Source organism: Mycetomoellerius zeteki, unplaced genomic scaffold (genome assembly GCF_001594055.1).
Source record: "Mycetomoellerius zeteki isolate Tzet28-1 unplaced genomic scaffold, Tzet1.0 scaffold122, whole genome shotgun sequence".
NCBI lineage: Eukaryota > Metazoa > Arthropoda > Insecta > Hymenoptera > Formicidae > Mycetomoellerius > Mycetomoellerius zeteki.
In genome coordinates this window covers 2727839-2749160 of record NW_017256147.1, presented here as the reverse complement: position 1 = coordinate 2749160, position 21322 = coordinate 2727839, and the positions used below count along the sequence as shown (strand labels likewise).

The 21322-nt window shown below is 30.0% G+C and overlaps 4 protein-coding genes across 5 annotated transcripts; 2 read left to right on the top strand and 2 right to left on the bottom strand.

The window, feature by feature from the left end:
- The first annotated feature begins 3388 nt into the window (after positions 1–3388).
- Positions 3389–5321, top strand: Snx16 (sorting nexin 16). The gene is made up of 5 exons (XM_018461432.1): positions 3389–3699; positions 4079–4364; positions 4684–4992; positions 5075–5202; positions 5260–5321. Exons 2-5 carry the CDS (start codon positions 4095–4097, stop codon positions 5297–5299), a joined length of 747 nt encoding a protein of 248 aa, XP_018316934.1. The 5' UTR covers positions 3389–3699; positions 4079–4094; the 3' UTR covers positions 5300–5321.
- Positions 5322–6692: 1371 nt separating this feature from the next.
- On the bottom strand, positions 6693–11405 carry LOC108731221 (b(0,+)-type amino acid transporter 1). 2 transcript variants are annotated; one of them, XM_018461426.1, is made up of 3 exons: positions 11057–11405; positions 6945–8243; positions 6693–6816 (listed from the first exon to the last, which is right to left on the bottom strand). In XM_018461426.1, exons 1-3 carry the CDS (start codon positions 11157–11159, stop codon positions 6752–6754), a joined length of 1467 nt encoding a protein of 488 aa, XP_018316928.1. In that variant the 5' UTR covers positions 11160–11405; the 3' UTR covers positions 6693–6751. The 2 variants fall into 2 exon arrangements, with proteins under 2 accessions (XP_018316928.1, XP_018316927.1); XM_018461425.1 differs by lacking the exon at positions 6693–6816 and having other exon boundaries at positions 6853–8243.
- A 6128-nt stretch (positions 11406–17533) lies between these two features.
- LOC108731208 (Ada2a-containing complex component 1) lies at positions 17534–19302 on the top strand. Its single transcript, XM_018461408.1, has 5 exons — positions 17534–18076; positions 18135–18291; positions 18511–18746; positions 18827–18949; positions 19019–19302. Exons 1-5 carry the CDS (start codon positions 17675–17677, stop codon positions 19265–19267), a joined length of 1167 nt encoding a protein of 388 aa, XP_018316910.1. The 5' UTR covers positions 17534–17674; the 3' UTR covers positions 19268–19302.
- A 20-nt stretch (positions 19303–19322) lies between these two features.
- On the bottom strand, positions 19323–20965 carry LOC108731207 (queuine tRNA-ribosyltransferase subunit QTRTD1 homolog). Its single transcript, XM_018461407.1, has 6 exons — positions 20814–20965; positions 20600–20749; positions 20055–20519; positions 19772–19971; positions 19559–19684; positions 19323–19489 (listed from the first exon to the last, which is right to left on the bottom strand). The coding sequence occupies exons 1-6, from the start codon at positions 20928–20930 to the stop codon at positions 19348–19350; spliced, it is 1200 nt and encodes a 399-aa protein (XP_018316909.1). The 5' UTR covers positions 20931–20965; the 3' UTR covers positions 19323–19347.
- Positions 20966–21322: the final 357 nt, after the last annotated feature.

The window sequence follows — 21322 nt, the reverse complement described above, 5'->3', positions numbered from 1 at the left end:
TATATATAATATATATAAGTATATATAATATCTATATTTAATATAATTTACATTTACATATTATTAATATATACTATATACCATATATAAAATATATAAAATATAATTATATTAATATTAAGAAAAAAAACATTATTTTTATCATTTTCTTAATTTTTCTCTTAAATATTAAACTTCATCTTCATTTTTGCTCCTTAATCACCTTATTTTTAGAGCGAATGAATGTTCCTTCGCCTCGTCGTTTTATCTAAGTATTTATTTACAGTCGATGTATTACTGCCCACGATATCGGTAAATGGATTATAGGCGTATATCCTACCGTTAATCGAGCCATCTACGAGGTGCCTTAATTATACCTGATACATGCTCCAGTTTTGCTATATGTGGCGATTACGAGCCTCCTTGTCTAGTGATGTAATAGGCCTGTTCTTTTTGGCTGAACTTTTCCTCTTGGAGAAAAAAGGAAGAAAGATGAACTGGTGCAAAAGTTCAATCAAAAAGAATAGGCCTATTAATTACTCGTTGCTGCACGGATTGTTCGCAACGTGTAAAGAGCATGTGATGTACGACCGTCAATATATCTAATGCCACGAGGTTGGAATCTGGTCCCTTTTTTATGGAAAAATGGGGCAGAACTGTAAGAAGTTCGAAAATAACTTAAACGTATAAAGAATCGTATGCCTCGGCCCTCATTGTCGACAAGGTCTGCACGTCCTGTCATACGGAAGTTAGCGAGCGTACGCTTAATTGATTATCGCAAAAGAGCCTCTAGTCAGATCGGTGGAGACCCTTGAACTTAACCTTATATCTTTAATAAAATGCGATGCGATATGAAAATTATCACAATTATCGGTTTCTAAAACCTGCTCCGCTCGGTTTCAGTTGGGATGCTGAAAAGGTCGAATCGACTAAGCGACGATGCTAATCAATTGTAATCTGTACTCGCGCAATACTTCAGAGGAACTTGAATTTTTCCATTTAGACTCCAGTGATCAGATTTAAAATTTTTGAGATATCATGGAATCGCGATTCATAGAATTTCAATCAAGCTACGACTAATTTTTCAGGAAACAAGAATGGATTGAAATGAATTGAAATATGATTTCAGATTTTCAGAAATACGTACGAACATTAAAATGAATCCTTTTTAATCCGAATGCATTTTCATTCATTTACAGCAATTGCATAAAGTATCTACATTTCTAAGCTTTTAATTCAGTTTAAAAATAATATCAGCTTTCTCTGTGCATCGTGAATAGCTGCGTTCAGCACAGAAAGCAGCTTTGGAACTGTTGTAAAATTCTTCAATATAATTGATTCCTGCTTTTGATTCCTTATGGATCTAAATATATAAATAAATCATATTGAAGAATTTTACATCAGTTTGCAAAGCTGCTTTCTCTACTGAACGCAGCCATTATAGCTCAATTCAAAATTCTGAATAGGAAATGTAGTTTACATCTCTTAATACATCCGAATGCTATAGTATAATATACTAAAATAAAATTTCAATTCATTTTACTCCATTCTCGTTTACTGATTAAAATGTCTTCTAGCGAAATTTCTAGTTATGAAATTCGCTGTCTTCTTAATAATGTTAAATAACAAAAAATTATATGTATATATTTAGAATAACAATTAGGATACTATTACGGACATCACAAATTAATCATTGATTAAAATGATTAGAGTTTTGCCAAAAATACAAAAAGTATTGACAAGATATTAATGAAAGAATTGGCTAGCGAAAAATATAAAATTTTTGTGTCTGTCAAGTATGGCTGCTTGAAAATAATTAAAAAACAGCGACATTATCGATCATTTTGTAAACACGTATACTATGTCAAAGAGAAATCTGAAAGAGAACATAAGGGCCTTTTTCCTGTAATAGCAAAATGTCCCCACGCACTATTGTCCTCTAAAGAAGTGGATGTCAATTAAACAACAATATCTATTTTTTACGATGCTCCTGATGGAAATAAAATTTAATAAATCGCGGAAATAGTGAAATCTTTATTAATTCGACATTTATTTCAGAGATTTCAGCGATTAAACGGACTATAAATTTTAGTGGCCCATTTTTGTGGGTATTTATATATTTGTTTTTCTACATTTATATTTTTATTTCTAATTATTTTACTTTATTTCGCTAATCATTTCACATTAAAATGCAAATGTTAATATTATCTTTGATAGTATTAAAAAGGCTGCTCTGTTTTTACTAAATATATTTGCAAGCTGTTGAATAAAATTGGAATTCATCTAACCGTAAACAAACTATATTTAATTTAAAGTTATGTAAAGAAAATTTAAATGAATATAAAAACAAATCAATCTGTAGAGACTCTCCATCATCTCCGTCGATTTTATCGGCAGTTCTCTTTTCTTTGTAAGTATATATTCACCTGTAAAAAAAACAAGTTACTAATAAATTTAGCAGTTCGTTTTTGCAGATGAATATATTTTTAACTTCTTTTTTATTTTTATATCTAATTATTTTATTGTAATTCGCTAAGCATATTGCATTATGATTAGCGAAACACAATAATAAAATAATTAGAATTAATCATATTGCATAACTTTTTTAATATTATCTTTTATTGTAATACTTTATTTTATACAATTCAATACAACAATAATAATTATTATTCATAATACAATTTTAAACGCGCGTTTTTTTTATTGTTCGTTTGGACCAAATTTAACTTTTATCTTTTCAATTACTTTTTTTATGAACTTAACTTTTAATTCAATTAATTTCATTATGGATTAACTTGTATTTTAATTAAATTTTCAAGACTGTTAACTTTAACTTAATTTAGTTAAAAAGAAAGTTAACTTACCCAACCCTGATATTTTGGTAAAAACAGAGCAGTCTTTTTAATACTATCAAAGATGATATCAAAATTTGTATTTTGTTACGAAATAATTAACAAAATAAAGTAAAATGATTAGAAATAAAAATGTTGAAATGTATAAATGTAAAAAAACAATTATGTATATATAATTACTCGCAAAAAAGGACCATTATAATTTATAATTGTCCGTTTAATTGCTAAAATCTCTGAAATAAATCTGTCAAATTAATAGAGATTTCAACGATTTATTTCCATCAGGAGCACCGCAAAAAAAATGGATATTGTTGTTTAGTTGACATCCACTTCAGAGGGCGGCTTTATCAGCCGTGTCGATAATGTGATACGTAGTTCACATGATTTTGTCAAAATGATGTTGGTGTCGCTAGTGTACAAGAGCTTTCGAGCGTTAGTTAAAAAAGGCCAGGATCGCTCTCAGGTTTCTCTCTGATATATGACAATATTTTTTTAGTAAATTAACAGTTGATCACAATTGATCTGTGATCACTGTAATTGTGCCTGTTTCTGTTACTGTCTCAGTTTCATTACTGAGTTTTAATATAATTTAACAAAAAAAGGAATTCCAAGCTCTCGAAGTTTTTTTTATCTTACTGCCTTTATTCTCTCACGAATTTTAAATCCGTGAATTGTCTTCGAATTTTCAATATGTCAAGTAAATATGAGATGAGACAAATTTGTCAAGGGATTTGTTGAATAGGCGATTGGTACATTTATGACATGGCATATAAATAAATGTGATATATATGATTGTGATGAAATAATAAAATGCAATGAACAGAAATGAGTGCTTCGTATTATATTCTTATGTGTTAAAATAATTAAGGTTAGTATATTTGATAAACTATTCTTGATTTATTAAATTGATTGCATAACGTAGGATTAAGCTTTTATTATAAGTGATTTGTTTTACACTGCTTTTTAATACGCAAATTTTTTTTATTTAAAAAATTTTTTAATTATACTGTTATTTCTTTTTATTTTATATAATGCTTAATTATGAATATTTTACTTATTCTAAATTAGTTTCAATTGCCGTTAATGTCAATTTATTGCTTACATTTGATCAAATGTATAATATTTTTCAGTAATTTGAATACAGTATTTTCACATAGATATTATATTTGATTATGCCTGAATTTATTTGTTTAATAATAACTAAGCTTTAAATGGTTTTTATTTGAAGTACGCATGGTTTTGTTTAGTTTTGTTCGAGTTAAAATGTCCAATTCAGAGGCTAGTGTGGGATGCATTAGTGAAGTAACACTTGCAATTAGTAAAGCAAGAAATTCCCAGACAGGCACTGTGAGAGTTCTTGATAGTCCCAACTCTGATGGATCTGGTCACTCAAATTCGTTTACTGTGCAACGATTTAATTACACCAATGATAGCAGTACCAACTCAGATATTCTTCAGTCACCCCTCACCAGCGACGACTTGAGAATACCTATTGTTGGTTACGAGATTATGGAGGAGAGAGCTAGATTTACAGTTAGTTAATTATATATCAATGATTACATATATTTTTATTATTATGTTATGTTAAACTTTATTAATTTTATTTTAATGTTTTTCTCATTAATATAACATAAATATAAATATTTTACAATAGTACAAATATATTATACAACAGTATATATATATTTTTTTTATTAACTTTAACAGTATAAAACTTTAAAAATATATAAATAATAATAAAAATATGATGCAGTAATGTTATCTAAAATATAAAATTATAAAAGAATTGTTTTATTGTGTTGTATATCACAATGTTTTAAATGTAAATTCTTTTTATGTTCTTGATATATAGGTCTACAAACTTAGAGTTGAATTGAAAAATGGTGATTGCTGGTTTGTGTTTCGAAGGTACACAGACTTTGTTCGACTATTAGCGCAATTAAAAAGGCAAAAAGTTCCTATTGCCCATTTGGCTTTACCAAGAAAAAAATGGCTTGGCGATAATTTTGCTCCAAGTTTTTTAGAAGAAAGAATATGTGGCCTTCAAACATTTGTTAACAGCATATTGAATAGTCCACTCCTTATTGGCGTTTCGTGTGTAAGAGAATTCTTCTGTTTGGATGAACCTCCTGTTTTATCCGATACAGCAGAAGAATCTAGAGTGAGTTGTAATATAGATTACATTTATGAATCTTAATTTTTTCATGTGTTATTTTGCTTTACAAAATATTTAATCTTTTCAGGCAATTTTCGAAGCATTAGAAGATACAATATATAATTTGAGACAACAACTACGAGAACGCGATGCAGCCCTTGCATCTGAAAAAGCTCTCTGTAACGAATTCCGAAAGAAGCTTCATCAGATATTCAGGTAAATAATAAAAAAATATTTTCATTTTTTTATGTAACATATTTTCAACTGTTTCAGTGAAAGACGAACCTGTTCAAAATGTGGTGCAACCCAATAGTAATTTTATAGATTGTACAAATATGAGCTCTACTTAAGTTAGTTTGTATAAAATTTTAAATTTAATCAATGCTATATATTTTTAAAAAATATATAGCATAAAAATGTTAAGAACTTATTTTACATGTGGAATTTTATGGAAATAATATTTAAACATAGGATATTATATTAATTATATCAGTAAAATTTTTATCAATATTGCAGCTATATTGTGAGCTATATATAAAATTTTATTCACAAATTTTTGCATTTTACTATATATATATATTTGATACAATAATTGATATTATTCATTTAATTGAATTACAAATGACTTCATATAAAACAAGTCAAATGAATTTATATAAAGATATCATATTTTTTGATACATATATGTATATACATATATATATATATAAATTTATATTTACAACTTATCTATGAAAAATTTATTTTTATATTGAAAATATAAGATGCTTTAGAAGAAGATTAAAGTGTGTATTCTCCTCAATTCTTAAGGAAAAGATGTATAAATCTTAAATAATTACTATTTTACAAAATTTATATGATTGAATGAAATGTTTAACCAGAATACTCTTTTTCTAAATATCAGATAATTGCCTGTCTTTTTTCCATTATGATGAACTAATTCTTTGTTCAGCCAGCTATAAAAGATTGAGGAGGATAAAAAGTAACTTTTATATGTAATATTTTATGTGTAATATCTTTTATATTTAGATAATTATGTGTTCTACAGATTTTATCCTTAAGAAAAATATACTTGGCATGAGACGCCACCGTGATATATCTATCTTTATTCTATTTATACTATTCTATGTATAAAATTATCATTAACTGTATATAAATTGAATGATAATTTTACTATATATTATTACTTATAGAAAAAATATTACAAAAAAGTATATGTATGTTATTAATTAAAATATTGTTTTAAAAGTACTAATTTAATATAGTAATATTGTTAGATATAATAAATGTCTGACATTGTAAACATAATATATTGCAATATAAATGTTATTTTGTCGTCTAGATACTTATTATATCTAACGTCAAAAAAATAATTTAATATTAAAATATTGTAATACTGCATTATTTACAGTATACAATTATTATTTTTCCTAACTATTCGCGTATTGTATTACTCTTATACATTTCGATATTATTTATATACAATACACTTTAATCACATCACACACGCACACATTCTTAAAAAATAAAATAATATATACAAACCTACAGCTACAGAAATTCTTTAATTTTTTAATATAAGACATATTGATTCTTTTTATGTTTATTACAAGAATTGAATTTGCAATTTTTATTTTGGTAATAAAAAATATGTAGTATAAAATAATGCCGTTTTTTAATGTATATATGAGCGATTATTATGTATGTGTGTGTATGTACTTTATACATGTATATTTACAACAATGATAGATTCAAAAATATTTGGTCAGTCTTCCTTTTTATCTGGAGCAACGACTAGACATAACATTTGCATGATGTATGTTAGTTTGGCTGAAAAAAAGACAGAAACAAATTTTATTTCATTATTTATAAATAAAGCAAACTATGTTTGTTGTCAATAATATATAAACCTCTTATGTAAGAGGCTTCTATATAATTTTTTACCCAATTATACTCACCTGATAAGATATTTCCTATTTTCTTGTACACAAATACATGATATACGACAAGACCGCACAAGATGAATATAAATACGAAGAGATATTTTATCGATGGTTCGTAAACTATCGGAAGCACCGTAAGAAAGATTGAAACCACTAATATCAGCCAAGGTATCACAATAGGTACGGTGTACGGTCTAGGAGCATTTGATTTGGTCCGTCGCATAATTATAAGCGATATCATCGCTAATCCATAGAACAGCCACATAAGAAAACTGGCGAACTCGATCAAAGCGATTATATCGCCTAACAGCAGACATGCTAATGAGAGTATACTCTGAAGAATCACTGCCGGGGCCGGTGTCATCTTCTCGATGTGCACGTAACTGAAGACTCGTGGTACATGGCCCTCGCTGGCGGCAACGAAGCACAGCCTGGCCACGCTGAATTGAATACTAAGAGCGCATCCAAAGGTCGACAACGCTACACCGAGTGGTATTGCGAAGCTCATCCAAGACGGCAGGACCCGGTCAGCCCAAACTACCGCCACCGCTGGTGCGCTCTTCATCTCCGACATTGTCAACGCTGCCATATACATCAAATTCATGAATACATATAGAATGGTGATGATGGGGACCGCGATGAGCGTGCTCCGGAAGATATTGACTTCGGGTTTCTGGATTTCTTCGGTAATCATCGCGGTCGCAGTCCATCCGTCGTATGCCCAGAGACCGCTGTAGAAGGCCAGAGCAATATTGCCAGCCGACGTAGTGGTACCACGAAAAGGATTATTGAGAAGTTCTACGTGACCTGAGCTCAGCCACCATATTCCGCCGATGATTACTACCATACAGGCGACTACTTTGCATACAGTGAACACGTTCTGCACTTTTACGTAGAGTTTGACGCTGATGAGATTGATGTACGTTATCAAACCCAATGCCATAATCGCTATGAACTTCTTCAGCGTTGCCATAGAGTCGTTGGATAGATTACAAAGATGTCCGGAAAACGGCTCCACGCTATACTCCGCGAAAGTCAATGTAATTACTGCCACTTCTGCCGGTCGTAACAGTATCACGGAGATCCAGGAACAGATGAACGCTGGCATCTGACCGGCGTAAGGATGCAAAGGTTTAAAGGCCTCTATGAAGTATGCATATTCGGCACCAGAACGTGGTACCACGGTACTCAATTCGGCGAAGGCCAACGCACCTAATAGAGACAGCACGCCACAGCTAATCCAAACGATTAAGCAAAATCCTACAGATCCTGATCGCTCAAAAGCGCTGGTTGGTGACACGAAAATGCCGGAACCTGAACAATAAAGATCGTAGTTAATAGCAATTCACAATCAGTAATATTCGGCAGAGTCAGTCATAGTAATTGGCTATTGTCCCATGACGTGAATGACTGATTAATCTCGATTAACCTTTTCGACGATTTTAGTCGTATATAATTATTACGTTGATAAACTATTTGTTTACCAGTGTTGATGACAGATCATTAGTCTGTTAATCATTGAGAGAATATTCAGATCATCTGGAGGCTGCGTGATATAAAGTTTTGCTTCATTACATGTTAATAAATCGTTAAGAATTTTTATTAGGATTTTAATATCGGGATAATCGCGATAAGAGACAAACATTATCTAATTGTGCTACTTAGTTGCAATGTTATAATATCGGTTAATATAATTTGATTGTAGATATAATATCAGTAGTTAATCCTCGTCTCTGTAAATTCTTTGAAGATTCTATAACAGATAAAAGATAAGATCTGTCAGTAAGATAACACTCGAAGAATATGAGAAATTTTTTACTAAATTTTCGAGTAATTAAATCATGTGAAAATGGATGTTCTAATTTAGAAATATATAGCTAATTTATGCCTGTTTTTATCAATATAGTTTAATTTTAAGCTGGGTTCAACATTAACTCTTCATCTTTTTCTAGTTCTAAGAATTGAATCGAGATTAAAGTTAAGGTTAATCTACATTGATAGAAACGGGCATTAAACTTCACTTACTGAGTATTCTCTCTATGCTGATTTATGCATATATAAATTCTTTACTTTATGATATAACTTTTTTACTGGTTTTAAGGAACATATTAAGGATCTTATATTTTTTACTTTAACACTCGGTATTTAAGAACGTGTGAAAAAGCATTTTGGTTACCATCAATCAACTGTTAAAATACAAGGTCTTCAATGAATAAAGTGGTATCTTATTTGGGTCTATACAATTATGTAACTACTGTTAACTACTTCTGAATTGCCACCTTGCACTAAAGGCTACCATTACGGTTCGAAGAATGCTATAATTTATGATTATATTTATTGTGCCTCTTTAAATTATTGATAAATGTTTTTTGCGATTATGTGTTATCTACAAGCATGTAACTTTCGTGATACTCATATACATGATACATTTCACCGCTCTATGAATGATGATTGAAACAAAAATATATATATAATAAGATTATTTTATTCGCACAGACAAAAGTCAGTGACTTTCTTTGTTCCTAAAGATACTGTATTGTTTTAAATTTGGCACTCATCATCACGAAACACAAAGGGATTAAAACGAATTGATGATCATATTTATTTTCTGTAAAATTAAATTCTGTAATTTTCAAAATCGGGAAGCTGTCGATTTTTTAATTAGATTCTATTCCATTGTGCGCTTCCTGTGTTACTTTATTCTATAGTATTTTTAACATGCCGTTTTTTTTCATTGACTAAATTTTAGCAAGGAGTTCTTTTGTTTTTCATTCGTAAAATTTTCTTTTGAAGAATGTGATTAATTCCGATATATCTAATATTATAATCTCCGATTAAGTTGAAAAAAGAGAGAATAAGACAAATATATAGAGTATTCAAAATAAGGGAATGGAAGAGTTACTATGCCATTACTTTTTATGATAATAATTTTATAATGACGTTGCAATTTTTTTACTATAATGATAAATTAGTTAATTGTCACTCTGTTACACGATATTTACTGAAAATAATAAGAAATAACTTGTAACGCATCGACGCGTTACTTTTTTCGTTACAAATAATGAAAAGTAACAAATAAAAAGTCAAAATTACGAATAAAAATTTAAGTACTGTTAAATAAAAAGTTACTTTTTTTTAGTAATTAGTGACTTTTTCAACTTGTAACAAATAACACTTTGATTTTTTTCAACTTTGATATTACCATTATCGGCATAAAAATTTCGCAACGTCATTAGATACTAAATTGTTATTATAATAAAGTAATGATAAACAACAATAAAATTGGAAGTTTCGAAAGCAACGCGTGCTTTCATTCTCTGTTCAAAATTTTTGGAATACATTTTTTATGTTTTTTATTGGAGAAATATCTCTACAAAGAATTAATGAATAATTTAGATAATAACGCATATTTTTGTATTCATTCTTATCACACATAATTACTTTTGATATTGTTAAATGATCTTGATACAAATAATGTTCTTTAGTCTAGTGGAAAATCAAATTATTCTTACATTCGCTTTTGGTATAATTCTTTTTACTTGCGGATTAATAAAAGTGATTTTATTAATATACTATTTAGTACTATAAAATTAGGTTCAATGGTTAATGGTTAATTATTCATTGTATCGCTGAACAATGCCGAATAAAAATAATTTTCGTGACTTGCAATAAAATCGCGCACCATGCCGGATCTTTTTTTAGCACGGTACTGCGGATTTGAACGTCTGAGATCAGGCCTTCTTTGTTGCATTACGATTTATCGCGCGAACGCGATTACGAATGGGAGTGTCAGAGATCGGCACTCGGGAATCCGCGAAAAAAATATAAAAAAAATAATGTGTCATGAATTTCCATCTTTATCGTCTTTATCGCCTATACTGTTGCAATCTGTGTTGCATTCTCATAATTTCTATCAAACTCGCGAAATATGGCATGATACGAACATCGCACGCGGGAATAAAACGTGTATTCGTACAACACATAATGTTTAATTTGTTCAATGCAAATGGCAAGTGAAAGATAAAATCTGATAGAGATCGGATCGCGTTTACAGGCGACGATTGAATTTATGATTTACGTATCCGCGGGAAATTTATAGATTTTCATAGTCAACAATCGTGTCTTACCTATCATCACCGCCAGAATGATGCTGACCGCGCTGAAGAGTCCCAGCTCTCTCTTCAACTCGATTTTCCCGACCGTCTTCTCCTCGCATGTCATTTTTTCCATATGTCGAGAACGGGACGAGAAATAAGAGCGCGAAGCACGTTGAACACTCCACCGACACTGTCAACAGTGATTCAAAATTCAATGACACATCGCATGGACGGCTGGCCTGTTCAACGATGGTGGTGGAGACGGCGGCGGTAGTCTTTATCTTCTCTTCTGAAACAATCGTGAATTTGTCGTCAGTGCTCCACGCAATGGCAATGGGCTCGACCACGCGACTGAAGCTATTGGGTAGGTTTATCACGGTCGGAGCTTCAAATCGGGACTGGACTTAATGGATCAGCTTTTTTCACAGACATTAGCGCACTGATAAGGAGATACTCATCCTCGTCACAGATAATCCGCGATTTTTCTTGATCGGGCACTGAGCTAGAGAAGCAATAAAAAATTTATTAGTTATAACAAGAAGTTATATTAACAGAATACAATTTGATCATATCAATCAGAATCATTGGTTACATAATTGAATTTCTAGTTATCTCGACTAGAATTTATTTGACAGATTTAATTATAAATATATATCTGATAGCATTGAATCAAAAATAATTGTTTCTTTTAAAGTTAATTATTACTGATTTATAAAATTAACTTAGTTGCGTTAAAAGTTGCATATGCGACCAAAAGAACTTAATTAAAACTTTAGATTAAATCAACTGAAGTTAAATTAAAAATTAATCTTAGAAAGTATTAAATTAAATTAAAATGTAATTACATACATTACTCTAAATGAGAAAAAGCAATTACAATATGAATTATAAAAATATTTTATTTATAAAATTGTTTTTCTATTTTATTTATAAAATAGAACACCAAAGAAACATATTATTTTTTATTAATGTATATGACGGTCAATTGAATAAACAATTATTTTCTTTAATTTCTTAAATTTATTTTTTAATAGAAGATAAATTCGTTTAACATGTAACATTCAATCTTAGGAAACTTTTTGTATTAGGATGTAACCTTTTATATTTACTTTATCAACATTGAGAATGATCTGATTATTTGGTAAACGTATGTTGTATTTTAGCATAAAGATTATTAAATATTAGCAATTTTAATCCAGTTTTTGCTCTTAGTCTCTTTATGTTTATTAGTATTTATATTTTTGTTACATTCTTTGTATGGAAATATATTTTTTTTAAATATATAAAAAACTAATAAATAATTCTTAAAAGGTTACGTAGAAAGAATTACACAAGGAATATAGATAATGATTATTAGATTGATAATAATTATCATAAAAGAATACCTACACATTAATTAAATAAAATTCTAACGAAATATTAACGAAACGTGCTTTTTTTTTAAACTTAAAAGAAATACACGTAACCTTGCAATAACAAAACATTACGCCATTGAACTTTTCTAATTGTCTAATTATTTAATGTTCAAAATTCTATATATAAAAAAAAGAAATGACATTCAAAGATAAGATATTAACTTAGACAAACAATTAATATATTTTACATATAACATAATAATCAGTTGAAGTTAAAAATTAACTCATTTAAAATTATGTCAAGTTAAAAGTTAAACTTTTTAATTTTATTATTAAACTTTTAACTAATTAACTATTGTAGTTACTACCCAACTCGATTTATGCTTTTCTGATTTATATGCCTTTCTTGATTTATGCTTATCTGATTTATGCCTTTCTGATTAAATCTATCAGATTTCAAATTTATGCAACCAGATTTTATCCCGGAAGATAAACGAATCTCTAGAAATCGGCATTACATAAACGCTAAACATTGACTTGTTAAATTTATTTTCTGACAATTGGCGATTATCACTTACGTGAATAAGCCGGACTATGTTAAATGATTTGTTTGTCCGAATTCTACGAGGTAAATCGGTAAAATCTAATCAGCTACCAAGTCGTTTTAAAGCTTCTGTGCGTGCAACCGATAGAAGGTTGGAACCAGGATCGTGCAAAGGGTTTTTGGGGCCCTAATACAAAAGTGAAGAAGGAACTCTACCTGTTCATAAATATGTTAAAAGGGCTTTGAGGGGATTAGAAAATACACTTGAAAAATCAAAGAATCACTTAAAGTCGGTGCTAAAAAGATGCAAATTCAAAATTCAAATTACGTACTTTTGAAAAAAATCGTCGCAGAGAAATATATAAAAAAGCGTTTTAAAGCTTGAAACTTCATCTTTCAAATGCTTGAAACTTCATGTTCCTGCTATGATTTTACTACAAATAGCACCAATTTAAATGCGGAAATTTATTGCATTATTTTGGATTCTCCTATATATGCATTGACATACCTATGCATTTTCGAATCTTGGATTCCTCTGTTTCTATCATAACTATTACTATCGCTATTGCTGTTGTTTCGCATTGTGTTTAAAGCTTTGAAAAATTGAAATTTAACTTTGTGTGTGTGTGTTGTCGCGCACGGGGAAAATACAATTTTTCCTGTAAATTTCTTCAATTGTGTCGTAAAACCTATTTAAAATGCTTTTTTAATCATACGCTACGATTTTTTTTCAGTGACGATTTAAAGTAAGTAGTGTATTTTTAATCTTTTCTCTAAAAACCTGTATTTGTCGTCGTGCCAGTATTCTGCCGCAACAATTTGAACTGACTGCATTTCTGAAAGTTATTTCCTTGGCATTACAAAAAAATGTTAACATATTCAACATAAAGATTTTACTTTTTTTACATATACTATGCGCATAATTATTGCGATTGTACACCCAAGGACTTCGATTCTTTCCTTACTTTTTTGAAACTTCCAAAAATTCAGGTTATTTCGTCTTTACGTCAAATTTAATTGTAAGCAGACGTAAGTCGTGTCGTTAATCGCGCATGGACTACAAGCATTAATGTAAAAAGGTGGTCATTTCTCAGTTTGTGAAAATTTCCGAGGGAAAGACTCGAAGTCCTTGGGTGTACGTCATAGATTAGCGTCATTCAATAATGATAGTAATTCGTGACAACTTCATGACAATAAATTCGCGATGATTACAATTTCGTGACAATTGAATTTTATCTATTATGAAGTTGTCACGAATTACGTGTATAGTAAATTTTATTGAAGTAAAATTTTTATTTTCTATTTTTTTTTTAATACCAAACAGATAAGTACTAATAGAAGTGCAAGCATTTCAAATTTTTGCGACAGATTACTGATGCGATCGTAAAAGTTTTCAGAAAAAAGATTTGAAAAAGCATTATTTATTTTATTATATATCATCATAACACAGTAAAAAATCATAGCATAATGATTAAAAAAGCATTTAAAAAAATGTTATATTTTGTAATACATTTGAAGAAATTGGAGAAAAAATTATTTTCTCCATTCGTCATCAAAAGTTAAAGTTTATTATATAATATAAAAAAGCATATATATATAAAAGCCAACGCTAGATCTTAGCAAATCTGTGCAAATCAGAACTTTATAAACATTCATTTATTGCTAATTTAACAATGTGATATAAAATATATAATATAAATGACCTTTATAATTTTGTGTCACATTGTTAAATTAGCAATAACGAATGTTCATTATGTTTTGATTCGCAATAAAATCTAGTGTTGGCCTTTATATTTATAAATAATTAGATAAGATAGAAATTTTATTTTACTTTTTGATATTTTGGAATATAATCTTTATAACTGTGTCATTCCGCGACATAATAGTTACCATTTTTGACGATTAGATACCGTTGTGTTATTGTTATATTAAGGTCACGTAGAATGGCAATGATTCATGTAGTCATGTTTTACTTGAAATTTTGTCAGTAAAAGAAATAAAGATAGGAAAATTATATGACGACTAAAAGTTTCGAATACGGAGCACATATATAATATTTTTTATTATATTTATAAAAAAGATTCTGATATAGAACGAATTTCTATTGCTTAAAGATTGATTTTTCATGGCAAGAATGAGTTGATGCATGAGTACTCGTTATCCTTCCTATTTCTATTTTCAAACTGCCGACTTTCTAATGTTCAATGTCGTTCATGCAACTAATTGCGCGTTCGGTTGTACGCTGCCAGTAAAGTCTATGCACATGAAAGTGCACATTATTATATGTTCATATTACTACAGATGATGTACAAGCTGATATCAATTATAGGCATTTTTTTTAAATATGCAATTTTACCAAAAAACATTTCAAACAAAATCCGTTTATGTCCTCTTCTGTGTGTTGTATCATAAAATTTTTATTTGGAATATTTCTTGGAAAATTTTTATATTTCTGAAATTTTTATGTGATAAGATTAAAATGAACCCTATATAGATTTTTAGTATTGGCAGTGCATATCGAAACACAGCTTAAATATTTGCAACTCAGCAAAATAATATATCTTAATATAACATTATATCTTTTTGTCGACTGAAGCAAAATGATCAATATCCCAGATAGTAACGTGTCTGTCTTGTGTTATTGGCATGTTGCTTGCTAAATATGCATTGCTAAGCATATGTTGCTACCAGAATTACAGCAACTGAGTCCTCATTTGTTGGCAACTTGAAACCTTCACATATGATAACTTGAGGTCTGTTTTTTATTGCTGCACTTTCTGAACTAGTAGTCACAGTACAATAAGTTGAAGTGAAACAAACGTATATTTGTTTCACTTCAACTTATTGCACCGGTTCAGAGTGCAGCAATAAAAAACAGATTTTTGGAGTAGCAAATAGCCAGCAATTTGCCGACAACTTTAAAATCGTCATCATCAAAATTCATACTATTGCCATCATGTTGCCATAATAATGCAGCATCATCCAATGCTATCATATTGCCGACAACGCAAGATAACATTGATGTAGCTATCTTGCTGTTAAACTGCTGGCAATACATATACACATTGTTGTCTGCATGTTGCTACAAAGTCGGTATATTCGAAATCATTGAAGACAAATCTACGGCAAGTTGCCAGCATCATAAGTAATTACAGATTTGTGCGATTTTGTTGAGATAAGCTTTGCTATCTGGGATCTCATACTTTAAACGTTTTGATTGAGTAAATGTATTATGGCCGATATTTTTTGTTAAAAATTTGTGTCAAACTGTTTCCTTAAAAACTAATAAATACGTTGTTACTAGGTTAAATAAATTTTTTAAAGAGAAATATATTTACAACATTGATAAAATTGTTGATGTACCTATACTTTTTAAATGCATTTTTATAAAATAATGGTTTGGCTGTGGAAATTGTTGGTAACTGTTGTACTTTTCTGTATAATTCTGCGCCACACAGCAGAATTATACAGAAAGAATGGAAGTAGGTAATATGAGAGATTACTTCATATTGTTAGATAGAGCTACTATTACGTTTTAAGTGAATAATCACTTTGTCTCATAATGTTAGGACTATACTACTTCCTATATACTATAACTACATCCTATACATATATACATATAGTTATCTTTATACATTATTTATATTATTTTCTATACACAATTTTATATAAATATCAGTGTTATGTGACGGAACTAAGTTTTACAAAATTATTTTTCAATCTCTGCGTAATTATCTCAATTTCGTTAAAATACACTCGTTTAAGACGATAATTTGATAAACATCAATTAAATCTTGATACGAAAGATATTAAATACATCGTGTGTGATTGACGAGGATATTTATACTTAATTATGCCATATTATATCAGTCGCATTTGATAGCGATAATTCATATATGATATAATTCTTGCATTTTTAATATAAGAGAAAAGATTTAATAAAATTATTTAAAAAATATTAATTTTTTTACGTATTATCTATTTTACACAATATGCGTCAATATAAATTAAGACCGGTATAGCGGTCATAGACCGCGCGTTCTTATTTCAAGATTAAGTAATACCTTAAGAAGCTAATACGGTCCTCTGATTGATTCATGACATCTTAAGACTGTACTTAAGACGATCTTGAATATAAGAATCGACTACGAATACCGCCCTTAAATCAAATTGAATATCGCAAATTTAAAGTGAAAATGTAAGATTTTAACAGTATTAAATTAATTTATTATAATAATATAATAACTTAATTAATAATGAAAGTAATATTATTAAAACAATTCTTATATAAAAACGCTTCTGATTTTTATATAATTTTATTATGAAATAAAAAATAATTTCTAGAAGTTTATAATAAGTTATATCTGTAAATTCGCGAAACGTTTCTATTTAAAGCAATATTTGTTTTATTGTATTCAAATTTATGTTTTTTATATATTAAACAAAGTTTTCAATAGACGACGTTTAGTTAGAACGGAATTAGAAGTATTTTTTCCTTGGATAATCCAAGAAATATTCGTCAGTTACAAATTATGATCGCTAGATCTCGGGACTCTCGGGAATAGTCGAGAACTGTCGAGACTGTCGAGAGTCGAGATCAGACTTCGGGACTAATGTTAAGTTAGGCGAGGTTAAGTTATAATCGGCGCGTGTTTTGTGCAATATTGTGTTTGTAAAGAAGAAGTCTATAGATCTGTACAAGTATTTTATACGGTATCTCTGTTTATTACAAGTTCGAATAAATAAAAAATGAATGACGAGACAGTGAAGGTCTCGAATGACTCAAATGAGGAACAGAACGAATTCTACTTCGAATCTGATCACTTGGCACTGAAGGGTAACAAAGACTACACCGCTTTCCTAAAAACGATAGTTATCCTTGAGGCTCAGAGAGTTCAAGCCATAAAAGATTTGGACAAGCTTATGTCCGTGCGTGCCCAAGCACTGAAGGATCCGATATCGTTTGTGGCGCAGTTGCAAAACGGTGATCTTCCAGAACTACCTGGTCCGCAGAAGATCCCAGAGATTCCCTACATTGACTGGTCGCAATACAGCATTGCATTGTCAGATGGACGTATGAGGCCGCAAACTCGACATGGACATGTGTTACCTCAGATGCAACCAAAAAAAATTGAACAGGAAAATGAGAAGGTATGTATCGAGTATATATTTGGAAAGAAACTCTGTATTTCGTCATTTTATTTTGTAGATCTTAGTCAGAGGTCGTGCCTTCGATGAGAGTAAACCTGAGACCTTCAATCAATTGTGGACAGTGGAAGAGCAAAGACGACTCGAGGAACTTTTAGTCGAGTATCCACCAGAGGAAGTGGAAATGAGACGTTGGACCAAGATAGCAAATGCATTAGGTATAAAACCGTTCTACAATTATATAAGCCTAGTTGTAAGTGCTTATAGTTGTAAGAATTATCCCCCACAACAATACCCCCATCACAATTTTCTCATACTCAATTGATTGGTCAATTCTTACAACTACAACCACTTACAGTTACATCTATGCTTACGTAATTATAGAATAGAGATAACTTGTGTTGCAAGCAAGATACTACAACTGCTTCTTTTTGTAGGGAATCGAACGCCCAAGCAAGTATCCAGCAGAGTTCAAAAGTACTTTATTAAGCTTTTGAGGGCAGGTTTGCCCATACCTGGTAGAGGACCTAAACTAAAAGTAGATGTTAAGAAAGGTTTAATTCATAAGCGTAACAATCAGTTCTTATTTAAACGTTCGACTTTCTTCCCACATCAAGATATTTCTTTTAATACATCAGATGAAAGTAAGGAACAGCCTGTAGCAGAGGAATCTGTAAGCACTGTGTATTATTACTTTATATAAAATATTAAATAGATATTAGAAAAAGTCATTTTAATATCGATACTTTTTAGGAGGATGATACACTGAATGGAGGAAGTGATGATAGTCCTGAGATAAGACAGCTAAATTTGTTGCGGCAAGTGAAAGCTGAAAAGGCACAGGACTCTTCTATGTACAATCATGTTGGATACAAAGTATGTATTCTTTTTATACAGCTAATTATACATGTAGAATTATTGCTTATCAACGATATTTTTCTACAGTGTACAGTGTGTGAGGAACCTTTAAAGGGTACTAGATGGCATTGTGCAGAATGTCATAGCGGAATTGATCTATGTGGTGATTGTGCAATAGCACAATTGGAGGCAGAAAATCCCTTACACGATCCATCCCATAGATTAATTCCCATAAAACCACCACTATGTACTAGAAGTTACGATTTAGATTATTTTCCACAAAATTTTAGTAACTCTTCCTATAATTATCTCGATCCAAATTTTCTGCCCGAATAAACCAAAAAAATTTTTCCAAATAAAGTACAGTGTACAACGCAAGGAATATAAGATAAAAAATAATTTATTAAAAATAATGTTCATACAGTAATAAATTTAGCAGATTCAGAGTTGACAGCTTCATATTTTAGACGAATTTTTGTTTGAAGTTGATTGAATGTTCCATTTTTTATACTATCGCGAATAAGGTTGAAGAATTGTAGATAATGATGAGTATTGTGTCTGAAATCATTATTAATTGTTAATTGATCATACACGAGAGTGATTAAACCATAATTTATAAATACGTACATCATTAAAAGTACTAAAGCGAGCATTTCTTTGGTATGATGCAAATGATGGATATATGCTCTTGTATGATTTTGACATGCAAGACATTTGCATTTTTTACAGATAGGGGAGAAGTCATCTGCATATCTAGGAAAAAAAAACATGTGAAAGCATATATTATTATGTTTATATATTTTTATATTATATATTTATTTGAAATGTTTTTTATCTTGCCTCTTTTCTGCTATCGACAATACATGTTGATTATTTTCGCAATCATGATCACACAGAAAAGTTAAAGCCTGTGATTGTTCAGTGATTACGTAAGGATAGGACGAATCAAACACGTCTACTCCTAATTCAATAAGATCCAATACAGTAGCTGGATTCCAACAACCCATTGATATTCTCATTTTATCAATAGGCAACAAATTCTATAAAATATTATAACATAATTGCAGCGTATTAAAATACTTTGAATAAATTGTATAAATTTTTTAATTAAAAACATACTTACGATGGTATATTGTACTACTTGTTTAATTTGTTCTAATGAAATATTCTGTACATCTGGTCCATTATTATGTAATCCATCTATTACAAATCCTGCCAAAGGTTTATCTTTTAGATAATCTATGGATTCTTTCCTAGCTTGCAAGTTATAACCACCCTCCACTGGTCCTAATATTCCTGTCGATTTCAAAATATCCGACTGCAAATGGATATCTAAACATTGTTCTAATAAAGTTTTACTTCGAAGTACTGCCTTTGATATTCGTTTCGCACGACTATTAATATTTGTATCTCCATCACATAGAGCAACATATAGATCTGGTTTATAAGCTTGCACAATTTCCATATATTTATTAGCCGAAACGACAATTCTTCCTGTTCTGGACCAGACAGAAATAGTATCTAACTGATGAAAGCCAGAGTTGGTAGTATACGCAGAATCATGTATTGATAAAAAATTTATATATTCCTGCAATTAAATTCTTCAATAACCAATATAATGAAACTTCAACGCGTATTGTTAATTCAATAATTCTGTTTCTGTCATACCTTCATACTAACAAAATCAGCAAAAGAAGTGTCTAGCTCTTTGATAGCATCAGTCATTAATATGGTTGAGGGAAGTGAGACAGATAGTAGCTGCTCTTCCATTGTTAGAGTTTTAAAGATATCCTTTGTCAAATGTGGTACACTGCCACCCTAAAAATTATGTTGTAAAAAAATTATACATAATTATAAGACAGAAAAATTTTTTATCCCATACCTTTGTGTAAATAAGAAGTAAAGGTGTTTCAAAAGAAACATTTGGCAACCTTTCAAATCCACTTAACGTACCAATTCGTGCAGCACAACGTGCTACAGAGTCAGTGACAAATTTCATTGTTTTATTATAATTTATTTTATTATCTTTCTTTACTAGTTCTCATACACGCACACACAGTATAAATAAACAGTTGAATGCTACATAAATATAGAAATTGTTAAGTTTTCACTCTAGTGCATTTATTAATTAATTCAATGTTTAATATATTTTTTATTTAATTAATATTAATTAATGAGGACAATCATTTAAAAAGATATATAGAAATTAATTTTATCTAATAACATGTGAATAGAACATAACCTCAATACAATCTTCTCGAGCACATGGGAGAATGAGAAAGAGAGAGAGAGAGAGAGAGAACAAGCAAAGAGCAGTGCAAAAATTCGCGGCTCTATCAGTTACGCTACGCCGCCGACAGATGGCGCTGTCAGCATGCAAGCGGAGTGGAT